This window comes from Pelophylax lessonae (assembly GCF_965119305.1).
Source record: "Pelophylax lessonae genome assembly, chromosome: 5".
In the NCBI taxonomy this organism is placed as follows: Eukaryota; Metazoa; Chordata; class Amphibia; order Anura; family Ranidae; genus Pelophylax; species Pelophylax lessonae.
Window position 1 is genome coordinate 380,954,462 of NC_138772.1, and position 19,406 is coordinate 380,973,867.

Here is a 19,406-nt window from a genome sequence, read left to right on the forward strand (position 1 = left end):
ACTCCGCTTTAAAGAGCACCATTCCTTAAAGTAGATCTAAAGGCAAAACTTTTTTTTTTTAATTTTGGATAGAGTAAGGGAGGGTTATAACCCCTGTAAGAAGTTTTGCCATCTGTGTCCCATTTGGGAGATTTAACTTTACTTCCTGTCCCATAGCCAAAGAGGAAGTGAGAAGAAATCCCTACAAATTAATGGACTTCCTTGGGGACCCCCCCCCCCCCCCACCAGATTACCAGAGCTAGTGTCCCCATTGGAACATTTCCCCTCTATAACTTTTCTGGGGACAACCGAAAATGTGGGATTTTCTTTCACTTTCAATAATAATGGTAAACAGGACAAATAGAGAGGGTGAATCTTCCTAATGGGGGCACAGACAGCAATAATAAACACTGACAGGTTCTATCCAAAATTAAAAAAAAAAAATTTTGCCTTTAGTTATACTTTAACCACTTGCCTGCTGGGCACTTTTAATGCCCAGGGCAGCTTTCAGCGTTGTCGCACCTCGAATGACAATTGCGGCACACAAACAGATCTTTCTTTTGGTGGTATTTAATCAATGCTGGGGGTTTTTTTTTTTTTCCCGAACAAACAAAAAAAGACCAAACATTTGGGGGAAAAACATGTTTTTCTGGAATACAATTTTGCAAACAGTTAATTTTTCTCCTTCACTGATGTGCGCTAATGAGGCAGCCCTGATGGGCACAAGTTGACCCTGATGAGCAGCACTGTTGGGGCTGCACTGATCTTTAGGACACTGATGATCAGTGCAGATGTTCCCTTTCACACTAGCCAGTTACCGGCTCTCCTCTCCTAACGCTGTGACAGCGTAAGGAAAGGAATGCTGATAAGCCGGCAAGTGTGTTTACATTGTGATTGGACACAGCCGATTATGTGGTAAAGAGCCACCATAGTTGGCTATTTACCTCGATCGGTGATGTGCTGTGTCCTACAGACACAGGTAACCACCAATCGGTGTTCCCCCCCATGCACGGTAAGAATGGGAGGACGTCCTATGAGTATTTAATACATTTTATTTATTGTATTCTCAGAGGGTACTGTGTTCTGTAATCATTCAGAATGACATAAATGAGAGGGTTCTACATTACTATGAACACTTAATCAGTCCTAGTGTTGTAGTAAGAATTACAGTGCACCTAGTATCCCTTTTAGATGTGGCAGTCACACATTTTAAAGTGGAACTACGCTGTATCTGAGCATCACAAACTGAAATGCTATTTAATTGAATTATTTTTAAAGTAGAAGTCCACCCTAACACTAAAATCCCTGCATCTATAGACCTCCACGATCTAACACTAACCTATCTAGCCCTGTAAAGAAGAAATCAATATACAGTGCCTTGTGAAAGTACACATCTGACACATTTCAGGCTTCAAACATAAAGATATAAAACTGTAATTTTTTTTTGAAGAATCAACAACAAGTGGGACACAATCATGAAGTGGAACGAAATTTATTGGATATTTCAAACTTTGTTAACAAATAAAAAACTGAAAAATTGGGCGTGCAAAAATTATTCAGCCCCTTTACTTTCAGTGCAGCAAACTCTCAGTGAGGATCTCTGAATGATCCAATGTTGACCTAAATGACTAATGATGATAACTAGAATCCACCTGTGTGTAATCAAGTCTCCGTATAAATGCACCTGCACTGTGATAGTCTTAGAGGTCCGTTTAAAGCGCAGAGAGCATCATGAAGAACAAGGAACACACCAGGCAGGTCCGAGATACTGTTGTGGAGAAGTTTAAAGCTGGATTTGGATACAAAAAGATTTCCCAAGCTTTAAACACCCCAAGGAGCACTGTGCAAGCGATAATATTGAAATGGAAGGAGTACCAGACCACTGCAAATCTACGAAGGCCTAGCCGTCCCTCTAAACTTTCAGCTCATACAAGGAGAAGACTGATCAGAGATGCAGCCAAGAGGCCCATGATCACTCTGGATGAACTGCAGAGATCTACAGCTGAGGTGGGAGACTCAGTCCATAGGACAACAATCAGTCGTATACTTCACAAATCTGGCCTTTATGGAAGAGTGGCAAGAAGAAAGCCATTTCTTAAAGATATCCATAAAATGTGTCGTTTAAAGTTTGCTACAAGCCACCTGGGAGACACACCAAAAATGTGGAAGAAGGTGCTCTGGTCAGATGAAACCAAAATCAAACTTTTTGGCAACAATGCAAAACGTTATGTTTGGCGTAAAAGCAACACAGCTCATCACCCTGAACACACCATCCCCACTGTCAAATATGGTGGTGGCAGCATCATGGTTTGGGCCTGCTTTTTTTCAGCAGGGACAGGGAAGATGGTTAAAATTGATGGGAAGATGGATGGAGCCAAATACAGGACCATTCTAGAAGAAAACCTGATGGAGTCTGCAAAAGACCTGAGACTGGGACGGAGATTTGTCTTCCAACAATACAATGATCCAAAACATAAATCAAAATCTACAATGGAATGGTTCACAAATAAACATATCCAGGTGTTAGAATGGCCAAGTCAAAGTCCAGACCTGAATCCAATTGAGAATCTGTGGAAAGAACTGAAAACTGCTGTTCACAAACGCTCTCCATCCAACCTCACTAAAGCCCCGTACACACGTACTGATCGTCGGCCGAACGATCGGCTGTCTTTTGTCCAGGGCTGTCGTGTCTGTTGAAAACTGCAAAAGACTGCACACAAATTTTGTCGGCCAACAACAGCCGACTGCAGAAGTGATGTCATGTGATGGTTAACTTTCCTTGTCTTTTTTCTTTTCTGAGCATGCCCAGTCTTGGTAATCTGCTGTCTGTCGGTCGAAATCTGTACTGACTGGAGAACAATCGGCCGTTCTGGTGTTGGCCAACAAAAATTTTAATGCCTGCACGACAGATTCTGTTCGGCCGAAAATGCGCTGTCAGAAGCATCATACTAACAAGCCTACAATCGGCCGATCGGTCGTCGGCTGAATATTTACGACCGACAACCGGTACGTGTATACGGGGCTTAAGCTTGAGCTGTTTTGCAAGGAGGAATGGGCAAAAATTTCAGTCTCTCGATGTGCAAAACTGATAGAGACATAACCCAAGCGACTTACAGCTGTAATCGCAGCAAAAGGTGGCGCTACAAAGTAATAACTTAAGGGGGCTGAATAATTTTGCACGCCCAATTTTTCAGTTTTTTATTTGTTAAAAAAATTTGAAATATCCAATAAATTTCGTTCCACTTCATGATTGTGTCCCACTTGTTGATTCTTCACAAAAAAATTACAGTTTTATTTCTTTATGTTTGAAGCCTGAAATGTGGCAAAAGGTCGCAAAGTTCAAGGGGGCCGAATACTTTCGCAAGGCACTGTACATACCTTTTTTGAAGCTGATCCGACCAGATCTCGTGCTGAGCTGTCAGCCGCAGCTTCACTGTGGAGGCGGGTGCAGAGGACACATCTGACATCGGAAGCCCCATAGTAAGTCTGAGAGTGATGTCACTCCTCATTCATTTCACAGCCGTTGTCAGCCGTGTCCTCTGCAGAGCTTCCCCCACTGGAGACTGGATTGGATTGGCTTCAAAAAAGGTATGTATACTGATTTCTTCTTTACAGGGCTAGATAGTGTTAGAGCATGGATGTCTATAGATGCAGGGATTTTAGTTTTAGGGTGGACTAACACTTCAATATTCAAAGCAAACTCCCCCACCCATTAATGTCTCCATGCTTTATTTTGTTGAGAAATCACTTTGAAAAACGCCCCCTAGCATTTCTAGCCGTGGCCATCTTGAGTAAGGGCAGAGGAGGATTCCCTCATCCACCTCAAATTTGTGCACTGGGAATCAGATAATTTAATTTTGTTTAACCCACTGAGTGAAGGAAAAAAAATAGATTAATATATGGGCTGCTTTACAAAGTTCCAATATTCCCATGGTAACATTAACAGTTTACAGACTAATTATGCTTTATTTGAATTGCTCTTTATTGGTAAGTATGTAGTTAGTCATATATAGGATATTTTACCTGGTTTAAAAGGAAGTGTGCATATTATTATTTTCAGCTTTTCTTTTTCCTGCATTTAGATGGATGTTCAAGGTAGAATCAGGGAGGTCCTGGCTGATACAATAGGAGAAGAATTTGGCCATGAAAGCCATTATTTATCAGAGGAGGATCTGATGGAAGCCTTGAGGAGGAGAGGAATCGTAGATGATGTCATGAAAGAACTGCGTTTCCTGGAGGTAAATGACAAGGGAATTTTGCTGTTAATATTACGTGGTCACTATTCATCATTCAGGATTTGAAATGTGTTAGGGTGACAACATATTTGAGAAGAGCATAAGAAAATCTATCCATTTAAAAATGTTTCTATAAATACGCTTTTTAAGTGTTTCGTGCTCTTACCTGAAGAGCATATAAGGCCCACTGTTGTAGTTATTTCCTCTGTGATTATACCCTACTTTTCAAAATTCTCTGCTGCTGATAAAACGTACTAGTTGGATCAGCAATAAGACACCGGGTGTATAACTATGTCTGTGTCTTTTTTTATTTTGTAGGAAGGTCATTCAAGAGAGCTAACTTCAACTCCGAAACCAGCAACACCTTTTGTGGATAAACGGCCCAGAATATATAAGAAAAGTAAGACACATTCATTGGAACTGAAGAGCATTTTAATTCCTTTTTTTGCACTTATGCTTACAATCAAAACCATTTGTCACATGCTATGTGTACATAAGTCCAGTCTGTGTGCTTTTGCTTAAATTGGAGAGTAAGAGAAATTTTGCATGCATGGCTTTTAGGATTCTTTTCCATCTCCTCCCTTTAATTCTGTGCCATAACTTAAAACAGAATTTCAGGGAAAAGAAAAATCCTTCTATGCAGCAGGGCTCCCCTGATGCTGCAATTGTTAGATGCTCCTTTATGTCTGGGGCTACCGGTAACAAGTACTTTTACTTACCTAATCCCCCGCTTCTGCAGGCATCCTCCACTGTATTTGACCAAGCAGCTTCTTTTGTAAGGCGCTATGGCATTCATAGGCACTTGATTTTATCAAGTACAGTGCAAGGACAACAACCCTGCATTGTATGTGAGGATGCTGAGGGACTGCACACAGCTGGAGCGAGCAACAGATTGGGTAAGTAGAAGTGCTTATTACCCTAGGCATAAATGTGCATTTAACCCTTGCTGTGTTGAGGGAGGGCAGGGAGAAGTAACCCCACTGCAAGGAAGGAAGGGCTTTTCTTCAGCCTTAAAAGAAAGTATAAGCTATTTTAAATCAGAATTCCAGGCAAGCAACAAAATTAAAATCTAATATATACAGGGACAGTTTTGTAGGATTTTCAGTTTAGCTTATTCTTGTGATCCAGGCACCCCTACTAAACATCGCAGCCAGATATTTATTCTACACTACAGCAACATCAGTGTTTGGCTAAAGACTTTGAGTCTAAACACACTGTAGGCCTGCTAATTGGATAGTGAAGGGCTCAGTAAGTTCAATAAGATTGCAGTTCTGCTTGTTCCCTGTCAGCACATGCACACAATTGGCTTCTATTACTGTATGCTGTTTTTTTCTGGAAAAACTGCCCGGCTCCTGCCCGTTACGGTTCCCCCCCCCCCCCCCCCCAATTCAACCCGATTCCATGTTCCTGCTCCCCTAGTAACCCCTTTACTTTCTTTCTCCTCCTGGCAGTCTTTTCTGGATAACTGGTGAGTGAGTCCAAAAATTAGGTGACACAAAAGCCTCCTCAGGAAACTATCCAAATAATAAAATGTCCTTAATTTCACACAAATCTGGATGTTCAGGTGATCCCAGATAATGAAAAAAGAAAGTGCCCACAAAAGTGAAAAAAGGTGGCTCCTTACCCGCCTTCCAGCGTATGGTAGCTAAAATTGCCTCAGACGTCGGGAAAAAGGGGGTCTCTGGGCCAGTTTTCACCCCACACACAGTGCCACCACTTGAAATAATATATAAGCCTCTTACCAGAACTAGATAAAAATGGACTTGACACAAATCTCATAGGGAGACCGCAGTGAATCCACTGGAATGGATGTCTGCGAGACTGTCGATATCCATATGGGATGGCACAACGGTGAAGCCTGTTGGTATTGTATACAGGGTTACACAGGCACTAGAAAAAGGTACTCACACAGAGGAAAAGAGCCGATTATAAAAGCTTTATTTAAACAGGTGCAACACTTACAGTGTAACGGAAATGTATCTCTTCAAATGCCATGGATCGCGGCTGCCTGCAGTGCGGTACCGTGAGATGTGACGAGACGTGACAGCGCGACACCCTCCGACCTGACACTTTTCCCCTCAGAAGGCATCAACTGGAATTGGAGGATCACATCACATTACATAAGTTTTATCTGAAGGGTAGTTCTCCCCTAGAAGTTAGGGGGTGTTTGCTGTTTTGATATTATACTATGTTCAGGGGCCTTTATGCTCCCGTCGCATTATGAGTAATGTAGAGTGTACTTCGCCTGGCTGTCTAAATACACGCTATTGCTTCATTATTGTATGTTCAATTGGGATAGGGAGTCTCTGACCTCTGCTGTGTTCAACTTCCACCACACATAGGGCCGCACCCTATTGGCGTTCCCCTTTTTCCTTTTACTACTTTTTAGTTTTTGTTGTGCTACTAGGGTGCTCTGAGACCTTCTATGTATGACGCCCTCGGCCTGTTAGGTTTAGTGTACTATGCTAGCAGCCCTCTGGTTGTTTGCCTACTCACCTTCTTCTTCTTCTACCTCTTTAATTCTCATGCTCTTCCCTCAGCAATGGCCACAGATAAAACAGAATTTGTCTGTCTGGTTTCGATTTCATGTCAAGGGACTGAATACCCCAGAGAAACGTTCCAGGGTACTTTGCAATTTGAAACAGATGAATGCCCATCTTTTTTTCCTTCGAGACACATTTTTGTGCCGGTTAAAATACCTATACTCCATGGTCGCATTTTCCCGACGGCCTATCATGGTTGTTCTCCAGATTCCAAATCTAAAGGAGTTTCCATATTGCTACGTAATTCAACCCCTTGTTCGTTCTGGGATAGATGGTGTGATGCAGAGGGAAGTGCTTTTTTTGTAAATGGGACCATCGGTTGCTACCTTGGTGAACCTTTATCTTCCCAACTCAAACCTGTTCTCTTTTCTGGAACCAGTCTTTGCTAAAGTAGGTGAATTTGCGGAGGGAATGGTGATCGTTGGGGTTGATATGAACTTCACAATAGACCCAATCCTGTACGCCTCCCGAAAAGCTTTCCATATCTCCTATGCAGTGTTGAAAAACCTAAAGAAAAACTTCCATACCTTCTATCTGGTAGATATGTGGCATGGTTTTCATCTGAACCATCAGGACTACACCTTCTTTTCTTATCCCCACGATTCGTATACCAGAATAGACCTCATTATGCTCCCTCAATTGCTCCTGTCCAAAATCCATTCTGCTTACCTCGGATCGATCACCTTCGCAAACCACACCCCGGTTATGGTCGATGTGGACTTGATGTCCCCCATCCCCAATTAGTGGATGTGGAAGCTTCACAAGACACTAATTTAAACATCCTCGGTCATCAAAGAAGTCTCTAGAGATTTGTGCTAGTTTTTCTACTCAAACGTGACCCCTGAGAGCTCACCCATGATAATCTAGAAGGCTGATAATGCTTACATTAGGCGAACCCTGATTAAGATCGGAACATGCCTTAAGAAAGAAAGGGCTAAACAGATTGGGGACATATTAGGGAAGATTGGCACATTAGAAGCAGTCCATAAAAAAAAAAAAAAAATGCTGACCAGAGCCAGCCTAGTGGATCTCATGGTTTTGAGAGAGCAGCTACGCTCCCTGGCAATGGATAGAGTGAAAGCCACACTTGCCAAATGCAGATATTTCTTCTTTAAACCCAGCAATAAATGCGGCAAGCTTCTGGTACGGGCTCTTGGAGCCCAACAGGCTTTACTATTTTGTTTTAGGAACTTTTGGATGAAACTCAATCTCAGTCTACGCGACTGAAAAAAATTGCTGAGATATTCCAAAAGTATTATACATCTCATAACCTTCCTCGCTCCAAGCCATCTACCTAAGACCCTACTAAACTGGCTGCCATTAAGGCATACCTATAGAACTCCGTCTTTCCCTGCTTGTCAGAGGACAAGTTGGCAGCTCTTGAGGAACCTCTGTCGTGGAAGAATTTGCTCTGGCCATTTCTCATACTAAGTAAGGCCCAGGCAGCTACACTCTCTTATATATTCTAGGACCTTTTGAGGCCCTCTTGAACCCACATTTCCTGTCTGCTTATAAAAAAACGGGCACGGAAGCGTTCTTCCCAGAGGATACACTTCCTGAAGATGAATGGACATCCCTCCTCCTTCTGGATCTCTAACGGGAACCAACAGGGGTTTCTCCTTTCCCCTCTAATTTTCAACCTTTTCTACGATCGGTCAGAAACAACCCCGACATCAAAGGCTTGCATCTTGATTCTTCACTGTCTCCAAAAGTCGCAGCGTTAGCCCATCACTTGTTATTTTTCCTGTCCAACCCTCTTGTGGCCCTTCCAAATCTAATGTCTGAACTGAAAACCTATGAGGATCTCTTTGTTTCATGTTAACTTTCAAAAATCAGAGGTGTTCGATATCTCCATGCCTGCTTCCTTAAAGGCTCTTCTTAAGATTGATTTTCCCCTTTAAATGGGCAGCTTCCCACAAAAAATATCTGGGTATCTATCTACCTAGTAGGGTGGTAGATTAATTTGCACCAAACTTCCCTCCTCTCCTCGCGGCTATCAAAAAAGATCTTTTGACATGGCAAAATGGCCTGTTTTCATTGTTTGGGTGCTGCAGTATCATTGAGATGGATGTCATGCCACGTCTGCTTTATCCACTTCAGGCTCTTCCAGTCCACGTCCCAGGCTCCTTCCTTCGAGCGGTAAATCGAGCATTTGTCTAATTCCCTCTGAGCTCAGAAGCCCCTTCGTTTCAGTCAAACGATACTGCGTTTACCCAAGTTATTGGGAGGAATAGCTCTACCACACAGCGTACCATATGACGAGGGTGCTGGATTGGCAATGTCATGGTCCTCTTAAACAGTGGGTACAGATAGAGGGGCCTTTGGCAGGGTTTCCATTAGATTCCCTGCCGTGGTGCCACTTTGGCCTACCTACTTCTGTTCTTGATCACCCTATAGTGTGGGCAAGACTTGGTGGGTCTGTTCTAAGGTTTTCAGGTCTACACATATTGCCAGAGGCGTAACTAGAACCTTCAGGGCCCCGATGCAAGAAACCATGAAGGGCCCCCCAGACCCTTGGCTGGGGCCCTTCCCTTCAAGCCCGGGGCTCTTCCCACTACTCCTGGGGCTCTTTACTCTCGTTGCATGGCCTTTTATTACGGTCCCGCAGCAGTATCCTTTCACAAGTTCTGCAGTGGGCCCCCTTCCTGCAATCTTGGGGCCTCCCCACAGTGGTGCAATGCCAGGGCCCGGTCGCAAGTGTGACCTTTGAGATCCTGGAAGTTCACCCACTGGTTTGCTACCGGGCCCCCTGGAGCATGGGGCCCGGTAGCAATTGCAACCCCTGCAACCCCTGTAGTTACGCCCCTGCATATTGCTCAAAAACCTTCTCCACTCACCCCTATTATTGGAAACCCCAACTTTTAGTACAAGGATTCATGACTCTGCCGAGGGGCCCTGCACTCTTACTTCTGCATCATCACCGATTCTCTGGTAAGGCCTGTAGGCGTTCCTTCATACCATTACTGATCACCGCGGCAAAGCTTTGTATACCCCTCTTTTGGAAACAGACGCAAGCACCTTCCATAGCCGTTTGTTTAAAAAGAGAAAAGAATCTCTGAAATTAATGAAATGGAAGATCGGGTGGCCACAGAGAGAGTCCTCTGCGATACAATTCTAAAAAAAAAAAGGTTCTACTGGCACAAAATTGTCTATTTCGTCTACTTTAGTGCAACTCTATAACAAAATATATTTGGTGCTGTGTTTACCTCACAGGAGAGTTGCTGCTTCAGGAATTTACATTTAATGAAAATAGCGCAGTTTTCACTCTTTGATACAAATTTGTTCCCTTCCCCTCTTCCCAAGTTACCATCTCTCTCTCCCCCCCCCCCTCCCCCCTCTATCTTCTATGCGCAGCTTTCTTGCAAATACTTTTTACTGTGTTCTTCTATTTTATGGTGTTTACTGTGTAAAATACCACACGGGTACAGAGACTCACTATTCCCTTTCTCCCCGGGTTTCCTTTTCATTTGTTCTTCATGGCTGCAGTCCACTTGTGGTCTGATAATTGTTATGTCATGTATGATCATGCTACCTCCCTGGACATATGCACCATATGGTTTCTGTATTTTCCGTGTGCAGTCTTGAAAAATAAAGTATTGAAAAAAACAATAATTTTGCCATAAATGTATTTATTTTGAGAAAAATGCAATTCCAAATCTTGATTCTAATTAGTAGTGTATGTAGATGCTGAAGGAGAAAGCAACGTGATCAAAGAGTACTTGAGGTAATACCCAGGATGTGAGGGTTCTTATTACAAATCTGCTTAAATGTAGTAAGTGACATTGTTGTATCAGTGTGTCATAACAGGAAGGATATGCAGTGTTTAATTTGTACATATTGATAAAGCAGTAAAGTATGTGAGTCTTTGAAGGAATCAAAGGAAACTAAGCCCAGAAAAGATCGTAAATATGAAGCAGATGGGAATGGGAATTCAAAGTAATACTTCCAGGAGACTCCCAGCCTGGAGCAAAAAAAATGGGTTTTATTGATAATTTGTCTTTTTGATTTCTTCCACAGCTAATATTGACCCATCCCGTAGATATCTTCATCTCCAGGTCTTGGGTGGAAAAGCTTTCCTAGAACACCTTCAGGAAGCAGAGCCTCTTCCTGGTCAGGTCTGCTCTACCTTTACTCTTCACTTGCACTTTAGAAACCAGCGTTTCCGCTTTAAACCAGTTCCGTGTGCCTGCGAGCCTGACTTTCAAGATGAAATTCTGCTGGAACTGCACAATGACAGCTTAGGTTTGTTTAATTATTTTCTGACTTGTTATGTAGGATGTTGAGGATGAGAAATTATTTTACCAAACCATTTCTCACACCATCGCCCCAGCTTGATGCTATGGTGTAGTAGGAGCCTGGTAGGTATAAACTATTCGATATGTGATGAATTCTTATACAGTGCCTTTGTTTCCCCATGTTTCTTTAGAGTTTAAAAGAATAGGGGGGGGGGGGGGGAGAGGAGAAGCATCAAGAACCCACAATAGTATAGTATGCCGGTTTATTATAAAAAAAGTATTAAAAAAACATGTAGATGTACACTCACATAGTGTGGTAAAATACAGGCATGTCAGGGTGAAGTAATATCATTCGTGACCAGTGGAGTTGCGAACAGCTCAAGATAAGATCAGGGCTCTGGTGTGCCGTTGAGAGAGTCTGACAAGCCTGAACCCCATAATCACTGGACACTTCTTGAGTGGTTAATAAGATTAAAGGGCTGAAAGATTAAACTTCGTGACTTAGATCACAACCATCTAGAAGGTTTATTTTCGATCTGAGTGGTTTTTGTTTTACAATTGTATTTAAAAGCAGTACAATTGTATTGAATTTAGCTTGCCTCTATAGACAGGATTACAACACTATTTTTGAACTGAACCCCCTGTGCTCTCAGTTGTGGACCAGCTGCAAATCATTCAATTTAGATTGGGATCAAGCACTTAGGGCAATATCTTTTTCTTTAGGCCTCTTTCACACGGTCTGCATTGCGGACCGTGCTCTGCTCAGCGGGGATCGATCCGCCGATCCCCGCTGAGCCGGCGGATGACAGCTCCGTCTCCGCATGTGCGGAGAGGGAGGTGTCAGAGCCCCGCTGCTCTCTATGGGGAATCGGATGAGAGCGGACCGCCTGTCCGCTCTCATCCGATCCCCAGGACGGATGGAAAATAGGGTTTCCATCCGTCCGGATTTCATGGACAGGATCGGATGCGGATGGCAGTGGGTGTCAGCGGACATGTCACCGCTGACATCCGCTGCTCCATAGGGCTGAATGGGGCATCCGATCAGATCCGCCTAAAAAAACTGACAGGCGGATCTGATCGAAACGCCCGTGTGAAAATAGCCCTTAGAGTTTAAGCTTTTATGTTGCCACCAATGTAAGGCTTAAGCTTGGTACAAGCCCACTGTATTTATTTTTTTTTTTTTTTTGTTCAACCAGTGCATTAAATAAAATAAAAAAATAACGACAGATACCCACATCAAGACAAACAAACAAAGTTGATGCAGGGATTTCTCCCACTAAGACATTGTATTCTAACATCAGGGACTACCCCCCCCCCCCCTTTCAGAATACTCAAATCAGAACTTGCAAGCACTGATGGAATGCTGGTTTTCCAGCGTGACCGTTCGACGGAAGCTGCATGTTGGATCCGCTTCCGTTTAAAAGACAGCTGTAAACAGGGACCAAAAGTGTACAAGGCTTTACACCAGCAGACCCTTTAACTCACACAAACACACAGACACCAGTAATGTTGGCTTCCTTGTGGAAGTGATTCTGGTAGCTGTAAAGCCAGCTTATCACTATCTCAGGCAGCAGAACAGACTGTTCACCCTGCCATGTGCTCCATTGTCCCACCTGCAGGCCCAGGGCTACATGGTGGGTGTCACTGGGTAGGGCAGAGGGAGCATGATGAAGCTGTTTTTGTTGATGCTCCCTCTAGTAAATGAACCAGGAAGCAACATGCATTACGTCACTTTTTTTGGTTCAAGGCTGTCATTCACCATCTGCACTGGCTGGGTTGAGCAACTGATGGAGCACATCAGGGGAGACATCAGGGGTCTACTAGACCCCTTATTTCTTAATAAAGAGAGCCTGTCACAACCTGTCTGCCATCACATAGAAGGCTAGAAGTCTATGCCTGTCTCTTTACGCCAGCTTAAAGTTTTTCTTGGTTAAAGCGGTTGTATACCCTACTTGGTGATTTTTAGCTACCAGTAAGCCTATAATAAGGCTTACCTGTAGGTAAAATGAATATCTCTTAAACCTGAATGCAGCTGCTGACATCAGCGGCGCATGCGCTCTAAAGGTGTGGCATATCGTGCTGGAACTTCAGAGCTCCTTGTGGGAACAGAGGGCTCTGCGGGAATGACGTCATCATGGCTCCAGCCACTCACAGCACCGGAACCTGGAAGAGACGCCGAGGGAACATGTCAGCTCCCTCAGCGGTGACCGTGCGCCGCTGCGGGAGCTTCGTTCTAAGGGAAGTATTTAATAATGTGCTTGTATGCAATGCATACTAGCACATTATGCTATTGTTTTGCAGGGGTTTTTTTTTTCTCTCCAGTGGTTTACTACTGCTTTAACTTCAGGTTAATTATCTGCAAACTGGAAGTAATTATTTTTAACTTAATAAACCTATTATACCTACCAGCTCTGTTTAGTTTTTCACAGAGCTGCCAAATCCTCCTCTTCTCTGGTCTCCTGCCGCCATTCGCCATTCCAGGCTCCTCCCACGCACTAAAAGCACTTGCTATTGGGGCACCTGAGCGCTATTCCCTCCTTGACAACAGAGAGGGCCAATGGCTTCTGCTGCTGTATCTGAGCCAATGAGAAGAGAAAGAGCCCTGGCTTTTGTGCACATCGCTGGATCGAGATTGTGCTCTGGTATGTATTTAAGGGGGGCTTTGGGGAGAGCTGCATGCAGAACATTTTTAACCTTACTGCATAGAATGCAGTACGGTAAAATACCTTCAGCGTTTAGAACTATTTTAAAGCATTCTCTTTTTGTTGATTAATATTGACAGCAATGGCCTGAATGAATTGCCTTGCTGGTACGTGATATGAATAGTTTAAAGCTTTTTCTTGAGAAAAAAAAAAAAATCATTGATATTCTTATTCATTGCTTATTTTCAGGAGAGGGTAGCAGAATGGCTGATGGAACCACACTTCTGTCACTCTGCGAACCTGTACAGATGGTATTAGTCAAGACGGACATTTCTGGAGAAACCACTCTAGTGGCTTCTCACTTTATGGAGTGGCGTTCAGTTTTGGGTGTGCATAGAGCAGCGACGAACCTTGCTGTGGAGCTCCAGGGTGTTGGTGAGATTCTTTATCTGATTTATGAATTTCTAGTAAATTCCAGAATGTTTTGTACTTCTCAAATAATAAATACTATACTACGTATCTTGTTTACCCATATGCATGTGTTTAAACAAAATCGATTACCGTATATACTCGAGTATAAGCCGACCCGAGTATAAGCCGAGACCCCTACTTTTACCACAAAAAGATGGGAAAAATTATTGACTCGAGTATAAGCCTAGGGTGAGAATGCAGGGCGGCGGGCATGGTGCAGGAGAATGCAGGGTACTGGCATGGTACAGGAGAATGCAGGGTACTGGCATGGTGCAGGAGAATGCAGGGTACTGGCATGGTGCAGGAGAATGCAGGGTACTGGCATGGTGCAGGAGAATGCAGGGTACTGGCATGGTACAGGAGATTGCAGGGTACTGGCATGGTGCAGGAGATTGCAGGGTACTGGCATGGTGCAGGAGATTGCAGGGTACTGGCATGGTGCAGGAGATTGCAGGGTACTGGCATGGTGCAGGAGATTGCAGGGTACTGGCATGGTGCAGGAGATTGCAGGGTACTGGCATGGTGCAGGAGATTGCAGGGTACTGGCATGGTGCAGGAGATTGCAGGGTACTGGCATGGTGCAGGAGATTGCAGGGTACTGGCATGGTGCAGGAGATTGCAGGGTACTGGCATGGTGCAGGAGAATGCAGGGTACTGGCATGGTGCAGGAGATTGCAGGGTACTGGCATGGTGCAGGAGAATGCAGGGTACTGGCATGGTGCAGGAGATTGCAGGGTACTGGCATGGTACTAGAGGATCCGGGGTTGTGGGCATACTACAGGAGATGCAGTGCTGTGGGCATGGTACATGTGGACCATGCCCGCAGCACTGCATCCCTCGTAGTGTGCCCGCAGCCCATGGCAGGTAGTGAAGCTGTTTCACTTACCTGTTCCAGAGGCGCCTTCATTTTAAAAATGGCGCCGCCCGGCGCGACACGTCATTGCGCACGCGCCGCCGCCGCTCGTATACTTTCGGCTATTCCCGGCCTCTCCCGAGCGGCGCCGGGAATAGCCGAAATTACACGAGCGGCGGCGGCGCGTGCGCGGTAACATGTATGCGACGGGCGGCGCCATTTTTAAACCTTAAACCCGTCGGAGAGGACATTTTTTTTCCTTGACTCGAGTATAAGCCGAGGGGGACGTTTTCAGCACAAAAAAATGTGCTAAAAAACTCGGCTTATACTCGAGTATATACGGTAATCTCAAATCGTCTTCCAGGAGAGCCACTGAGACGTAGAGCTTGTCCCTCCAGGAGAGGAAACACAGTAGACGATAAACTTAAAAGGCGGTCCTCCAGGCCACCCCTTCAGTATTAGTGTTTTCTCCATGGTGGATAGGTTGCATGTTGTTGGAACCTGGCAAGGAGCTCTAAGACTCCGATATTCTGCAGCTGGAGCCTCCAAGTAATTGCTTTATTTTCTCCTGCCCGGGCATGATCTCTCCCATGGAAAGTGGAGCGGGGCTGCGCTCCTGCTGCCTCCAGTGCTTAGGGAGAGAGGAAGACCACTGATGGCTCACTTCCAGCACCTGTCTAAGCTTTCTGGCTGGCTCTGCATTCCCCGTTGGTGGGTTTGCTTGCATCCTTCTGTGGGGGTGGAGTGCGTTTGCTCCAAGCTGGTCTAACCAAAAGATGCAGAGGCATAATTTCTGGCTGAGTGAGATATCAGCCGTCGCTGGAGACGCGTGGTTCCAGTCTCGGAGTGCAGCAATGGCAGCAGGCTAAGCGGGCTTCTCTGGTGTTAAATGGTGTTGACCCAGCAGAGGCTGCGGGAAGAGCCCGCTAGGAACAGAATGGACAGCCCTGCACCCTCACAGGCAGGAGACTCTGGTTCCTCAGGAACTGGCTCCTCTCAGGTAAACTTGGAGAGTATTCTGGTTCCCTCTTGCAGATCCTGGGGAGGTTTTGCCTGGTCTCTGGGGGCTATGGTGGTAATCTCATACATTAAAATCTTGTATAGTAAATTACAATATGCGTGTTTGTGTTGGTGTAGGAGTGTGTGTAAATAACAAGCATTTACGCAGGCACACCAAAAGTGAGCTGCGTTTTAAGAAACTCACGGTGTGGGGGGGGGGGGGGGTTTTGGTTGGGTCCATTAACTCTGCACTGAACTCTGCACGTGCACTGAAGTGTGTGTGGTTTTAAAAATCTATATTAAAAATGTATATTTTTTATTTTTGCACATCCAGGGGCTGAGTGTAAAGTTCCTGTGGGAATTTTAAATGTCAAACTGGAGCTGTATCCACATCTACAGGAAGCAATATCTCCAGAGATTGTCAACGCTCAGGTAATTTTCTAAATGCACCTTGCTAATAATCTTTAGGGAAATTACTAAATACCATTCTAATGTAGCTGAACTGTTTTACTTGCTGAAGGGTTGCAGGCACATTTACTAAAATTGGAGAGTGCAAAATCTCGTACAGCTGTGCATGGTAGCCAATCAGCTTCTAACTTTAGCTTGTTCAGTTAGGCCTTGACAAAAAAAAAATGGAAACTGATTAATTTCTATGCAGAGCTTTTGCACTGTCCAGTTTTAGTAAATTAAACCCACTGTCTTCTAGTTCAACTTTACAGCTTCTTGTGTTGCCTTTCCTACAACAGCTTGCTATTTGAGCAGTGAGCCAGCGCTGCTAATTCATGACCTGGAAATTCACACAGAAAGCTCTTAGACTGAACCAGGGAACAGTGAAATCAACTAACCCATTAACCACTTGCCGACTGCCGCACGACTATGTACTGCGGCAGTCAGCCTCTCCTGGGCAAAGTGACGTATGGGTACGTCACTCGCCCACGAGCCTGTAGGGGGCGAGTGCGTGCCACCGCTCGTTCCCTGCCTTCCCCCCTGCGTGTGACCGGCGGCTCCGATGTTCGCTGGCCACTCGCGATCTCGCTCATGAGAGGGAGAAAGACAGACGGCTAATGTAAACACAGCGGTCTGTCATTCTCCCTTAGATCATCACTGAGGCTATGAAATCCTGCTATGTAGGATCGTATGTCTCTGTGATGATCTAAAAAGCCACGCCCCCTGACAGTTAGAATCACGCCCCTAGGGACACACTTAACCCCTTGATCACCAATAAAGTTAACCCCTGCCAGTGACATTTTTACAGTAACAGTGCATATGTCAAAAAGTGTCAAAAATGTCAGTCAAGGGTCCGATCTGTCCGCCTCAATGTCGCAGTCCCGCAAAAAAAAATCGCAGATCGCCGCCATTACTAGCTAAAAAAAAAAACAATAAAAACGACATAAATCTTTCCCGTAGTTAGTAAACGCAATAACTTTTGCGCAAACCAATCAAAATATGCTTATTGCGATTTTTTTTTTTTTTTTTTTTTTTTTTTTTTTCTCTTTTTTTTTACCAAAAATATGTAGCGGAAAACAAATTAGCCTAAAATGTTAAAAAATTTTGATTTGAGAGAAGAACTCCCGCTCGAGCCGCCTAGGCAGCCCAAGCGGAAGTGGGAGCAGGTACTTGTCAAAAGTAGGTACCCCCCCCCCCCCAGAAAAAAAAAATGTGGCTTGTCAGGGGTCAAGAGTTCCTAAAGCGAAACTTCCACTTTTGGGTGGAATTCCATTTTAAGGACCAGGCCTTTTTCTGACACTTGTTTACAAGGTAAAATCAGTATTTTATGCTAGAACATTATAACTGCTGTTCACAAACACTCTCCATCCAACCTCACTGAGCTCGAGCTGTTTTGCAAGGAGGAATGGGCAAAAATTTCAGTCTCTCGATGTGCAAAACTGATAGAGACATACCCCAAGCGACTTACAGCTGTAATCGCAGCAAAAGGTGGCGCTACAAAGTATTAAATTAAGGGGGCTGAACAATTTTGCACGCCCAATTTTTCAGTTTTTTATTTGTTAACAAAGTTTGAAATATCCAATAAATTTCATTCCCCTTCGTGATTGTGTCCCACTTGTTGTTGATTCTTCACAAAAAATTACAGTTTGATATCTTTATGTTTGAAGCCTGAAATGTGGCAAAAGGTCGCAAAGTTCAAGGGGGCCGAATACTTTCACAAGGCACTGTGTGTGTATATGTATGTATGTATATATATGTGTGTGTGTGTGTGTGTTTGGGGGTTCTAAGTATATAATTATAGATTTTTTTTTTTTTTTTTTTTATCAGAGACCCTAGGGAACAAAATGGAGATCATTGCAATACTTTGTCACACCATACTTGCGCAGTGGTAGTATCTGCTGCCATACCCTGGTATGTAACGTCAAAGTAGCGCCATAAATACACGGTGGGCAGTCCAGAAGTGGTTAATAAACCGCTGCGCATACATCTTGTAACATAAATTTGCAACAACCCTTATTTTTTCTTCAAGGCTTTTGCTTTCAGAAAATGTATAATGTTTGAGGTTCTAGGTAATTATCTAGTAAAAAAATGCAGATTTTCACATGTATGTGAGAGAGGTCAAAATTGGCTTGGGCAGCAAGTGGTTAAAATACGTATTCCCCAAATTACCTGTTTTCACTCTTCTTACTTTTCTTCAGTTTTCTCTGACTCTCTCCTGTTTAAAATGTTATATTCTGTATATTTCTAGCTAACATCTGCAGTTTAGTGACATAGTAAAGAGCTAGGGATGCAAATTGTCATATGGTTATGGTTGCATAGTAGCCCATGCATGAAAATCCTTAGATACACATTTACGTTTAAATGTTCTTCTTTTGGTAGCAGCCCTTTTTTTTTTTTTTTTTTTTTTTTTTTACCCAGTGTTTACTATACATAAATTTCTGTTGTCCAACAGTTGAAGCTATAGTACATTTTTATAAAAACCAAAGTGGTTTGGGTGCCTGTTGAATAAAGTTTGGACATTTTTTATTTTGATGCATTCTTGAATAGACTAAACAACATATAGTTACATAGTAGGTGAGGTTGAATAAAGACAATAGTCCATCCAGTTCAACCTGTGTAGGTGTGTGTGGCTGTAATCATCTCGCATACCTCTGAATGTTCTGATCCTTGAGATGTACGTCTAGTAGTCTTTTGAAAGCCACCATACTACCTGCAGAAACCACCTCTTGTGGTAGAGAATTCCACAATCTTGTAGCCCATATAACTTGCTGTGGTTGTTCTTTTCACTTTTAATAGTCACTTGGATCTATAATTTTCATGCCCTAAGGGGACCAAAGTGGAGATGAATGGTCACCAACTTAATACCGTCATATGCTCATATTTGAACATATACATATTAATGCTTTAGCCATGCAAATGGGTACATGCACATTCAAGCAGATATTCAAGTAGATTGGCAAAAACAAATTTACCTTTGCAACTTTAAATTTACCAGTGCATCA

The 19,406-nt window shown here is 43.7% G+C and overlaps 1 protein-coding gene across 1 annotated transcript in view; it reads left to right on the forward strand.

Moving 5' to 3' along the window:
• CEP76 (centrosomal protein 76) overlaps window positions 1–19,406 on the forward strand; it is a 36,167-nt gene that overhangs the window by 883 nt on the left and 15,878 nt on the right. The window contains exons 2-6 of the mRNA XM_082258601.1: window positions 4,062–4,217; window positions 4,533–4,614; window positions 10,775–10,999; window positions 13,884–14,069; window positions 16,292–16,389. Of these exons, the coding sequence (XP_082114727.1) occupies window positions 4,062–4,217; window positions 4,533–4,614; window positions 10,775–10,999; window positions 13,884–14,069; window positions 16,292–16,389 (747 nt within the window). The remainder of the gene's footprint in view (window positions 1–4,061; window positions 4,218–4,532; window positions 4,615–10,774; window positions 11,000–13,883; window positions 14,070–16,291; window positions 16,390–19,406) is intronic.